Genomic DNA, 3,248 nt, shown 5'->3' with positions numbered 1-3,248 from the left:
TTTTTCATTTCTAATTTTATTGATTTGAGTCCTCTCCCTCTTTTTCTTGATGAGTCTGGCTAAAGGTTTATCAATTTTGTTTATCTTCTCAAGGAACCAGCTTTTAGTTTTACTGATCTTTGCTATTGATTTCTTTGTTTCTATTTCATTTATTGCTGCTCTGATCTTTATGATTCTTTTCCTTCTGCTAACTTTGGGTTTTGTTTGTTCTTCTTTCTCTGTTTCCTTTAGGTGTAAGGTTAGATAGTTTGTTTGAGATTCTTGTTTCTTGAGGTAGGATTGTATTGCTCTAAACTTCCCTCTTAGAACTGCTTTTGCTGCATCCTATAGGTTCTGGGTTGTTGTGTTTTCCTTGTCATTTGTCTCTAGGTGTTTTTTGAATTCCTCTTTGATTTTTTCAGTGATCTCTTGGTCATTTAGTAGCGTATTATTTAGCCTCCATGTGTTTGTGTTTTTAATGTTTTTTTCCCTGTAATTTATTTCTAATCTCATAGCGTTGTGGTCGGAAAAGATGCTTGATATGATTTCAATTTTCTTAAATTTATTCAGGCTTGATTTGTGACCCAAGATGTGATCTATCCTGGAGAATGTTCTGTGCGCACTTGAGAAGAAAGTGTAATCTGCTGTTTTCAGATGGAATGTCCTATAAATATCAATTAAATCTGTCTCGTCTCTTGTATCATTTAAAGCTTGTGTTTCCTTATTAATTTTCTGTCCATTGGTGCAAGTGAGGTGTTAAAGTCCCCCACTATTATTGTGTTACTGTCAATTTCCTCTTTTACAGCTGTTAGCATTTGCCTTATGTATTTAGGTCCTTTTCTTTTCTTGTGTTTCCCACTTAGAGAAGGTCCTTTAGCATTTATAGTAGAGCTGGTTTGGTGGTGCCGAATTCTCGTAGCTTTTGCTTGTCCATAAAGCTTTTGATTTCTCCATGGAATCTGAATGAGATCCTTGCCGGGTAGAGTAATCTTGGTTGTAGGTTCTTCCCTTTCATCACTTTAAGTATATCATGCCACTCCCTTCTGGCTTGTAGAGTTTCTGCTGAGAAATCAGCTGTTAACCTTATGGGAGTTCCCTTGTATATTTGTTATTTTTCCCTTGTTGCTTTCAGTAATTTTTCTTTGTCTTTAATTTTTGTCAGTTTGATTCCTATGTGTCTCAGCATGTTTCTTCTTGGGTTTATCCTGCCTGGGACTCTCCACGCTTTCTGGACTTGGATGGCTATTTCCTTTCCCATGTTAGGGAATTTTTCAACTGTAATCTCTTCAAATATTTTCTCGGGTCCTTTCTCTCTCTCTTCTCCTTCTGGAACCCCTATAATGTGAATGTTGGTGCATTTAATGTTGTCCCAGAGGTCTCTTAGACTGTCTTCATTTCTTTTCATTCTTTATTCTGCTCCTCAGCAATTATTTCCACCATTTTGTCTTTCAGTTCATTTATTCATTCTTCTGCCTCAGTTATTCTGCTATTGATTCCTTCTAGTGTATTTTTTATTTCAGTTATTGTGTTGTCCATCACTGTTTGTTTGTTCTTTAGTTCTTCTAGGTCCTTGTTAAACATTTCTTGTATTTTCCTCGATCTTTGCCTCCATTCTTTTTCCGAGGTCCTGGCTCATCTTCACTATCATTATTCTGGAGCCTTTTTCTGGTAGGTTGCCTTTCTCCACTTCATTTAGTTGTTTTTCTGGGGTTTTCTCTTGTTCCTTCATCTGGTACATGGTCCTCTGCCTTGTCATTTTGTCTATCTTTCTGTGAATGTGGTTTTTGTTCCACAGGCTGCAGGATTATAGTTCTTCTTGCTTCTGCTGTCTGCCCTCTGGTGGATGGCATTTAGCTCATTCTTAATCTCACTAACTCTTAAAGAAAAACAGCGAGAGAGAGAAATGGGTGTTTCTCCCATAGAAAATTACTTGAGGCCTCAGCTGCACTCATTTTTAATGGAAGCATGACTCCTAACTGCTTCAGTATTGTAAGTTGTGAGTTGAGAGATGACGATCTGGATGAGCTCATAGACTAGAATATTCCTATAGAGTCACCCCGCAACATGCTTAACTGGTGGTAATTCAAATGTGTTCTTAGCAGAGAGACAAATTTACAAATAGCACAAGCAACTCTCTTTTACTACATATTACATAATTTGTTATAAAGTATAAGATATTATACTTGTTTAGACACAGTATACACATGCATGAGTATGTACAGTAACATATATATGGATACATTGTCGTATAGGATACTGTACACAAAGCCAAGCAAGCACATTGTACTTTATTGGCCATTTAAAGAATTTCCCAAGGTTTTGTTACTGATCGTTTTTTCCTTACACACCGATTTTGGCAGCCTGTGGAAGATGTCAGTCTGTAGAGACAGGGCATCTTGGTCTTCTAAGGCTCTGAAACCTTTTATCTGCTGGAAATCTGACATCTTGCTGAAATTCTTCCCATTTCCTTAAACGACTCATTGAACTTCGGTAATCACAGAGCCACCACACATCTCCCTTTCTCCTGCCAGGCTTTGATCCTGAAGGAGCTGTCCGTGATCCGCGACCACGCAGGCAGCGCCTGCCTCCGGGAGCTGGATAAGAGCAACAGCCCCCTCACCATGGCTCTGTGCGGCTCTAAAGGTGAGTGCCCCGCTCCGGCCACTGCTGTCACTGTGCTGCATGTGGGCTGGCTGGTTGTGTTCTAGGAAATGCGAGCCAGAACTTCAGGCCTGGCAATTCCCTGGCGGTCCAGTGGTTAGGACTCTAGGCTTTCACTGCCAGGGCCCGGGTTCAATCCCTGGTCAGGGAACTAAGATCCCACAAGCTGCGCTTCAAAAAAAACAAACTTCAGGCCTTTTGTTTATAAAGGCCTGAAGTTTTTAAAATAATACATAGAGAAAGAGACTTAATTATTTGCATTTTTAGAAATCTAACTCCTTTGGAGAAACATTGGTCATGTGTGTGGGTTTCTGAGTTTGAGGGTGCTTTGAGTAAACTTGATGTTATTTTTTAAAGAAAAGAAAGAAAACCTGCGGATTTTTAAAATAATGTGTTTGATGATAATTAAAAACACTTAAATGTCATAGTTAGCCAGAACCTAAAAGCATTAGGTTTCATGATACTGCACTCAAATTCAGAACCTCCTGCTTTTCCTGTTTCTGTAAATTTTTGACAGAATAAAGTCCAGTCTCTTTAATCTTGCTGCCTTTCACCCCATATTCTCCTACTCCCTGCTCCTGGTACATACCCCACACTCCTATCCTGTG

At 39.1% G+C, this 3,248-nt stretch overlaps 1 protein-coding gene across 1 annotated transcript in view; it reads left to right on the top strand.

Annotated features, from left to right (window-relative positions):
• The window catches only part of POLR3A (RNA polymerase III subunit A), a 68,132-nt gene that overhangs the window by 30,389 nt on the left and 34,495 nt on the right, over nt 1-3,248 (top strand). The window contains exon 17 of the mRNA XM_055080891.1: nt 2,511-2,622. Coding sequence (XP_054936866.1) covers nt 2,511-2,622 — 112 coding nt within the window. The remainder of the gene's footprint in view (nt 1-2,510; nt 2,623-3,248) is intronic.

Source organism: Physeter macrocephalus, chromosome 20, assembly GCF_002837175.3.
Source record: "Physeter macrocephalus isolate SW-GA chromosome 20, ASM283717v5, whole genome shotgun sequence".
Classification (NCBI taxonomy): Eukaryota; Metazoa; Chordata; class Mammalia; order Artiodactyla; family Physeteridae; genus Physeter; species Physeter macrocephalus.
This window is presented reverse-complemented; position numbering and strand designations above follow the sequence as displayed.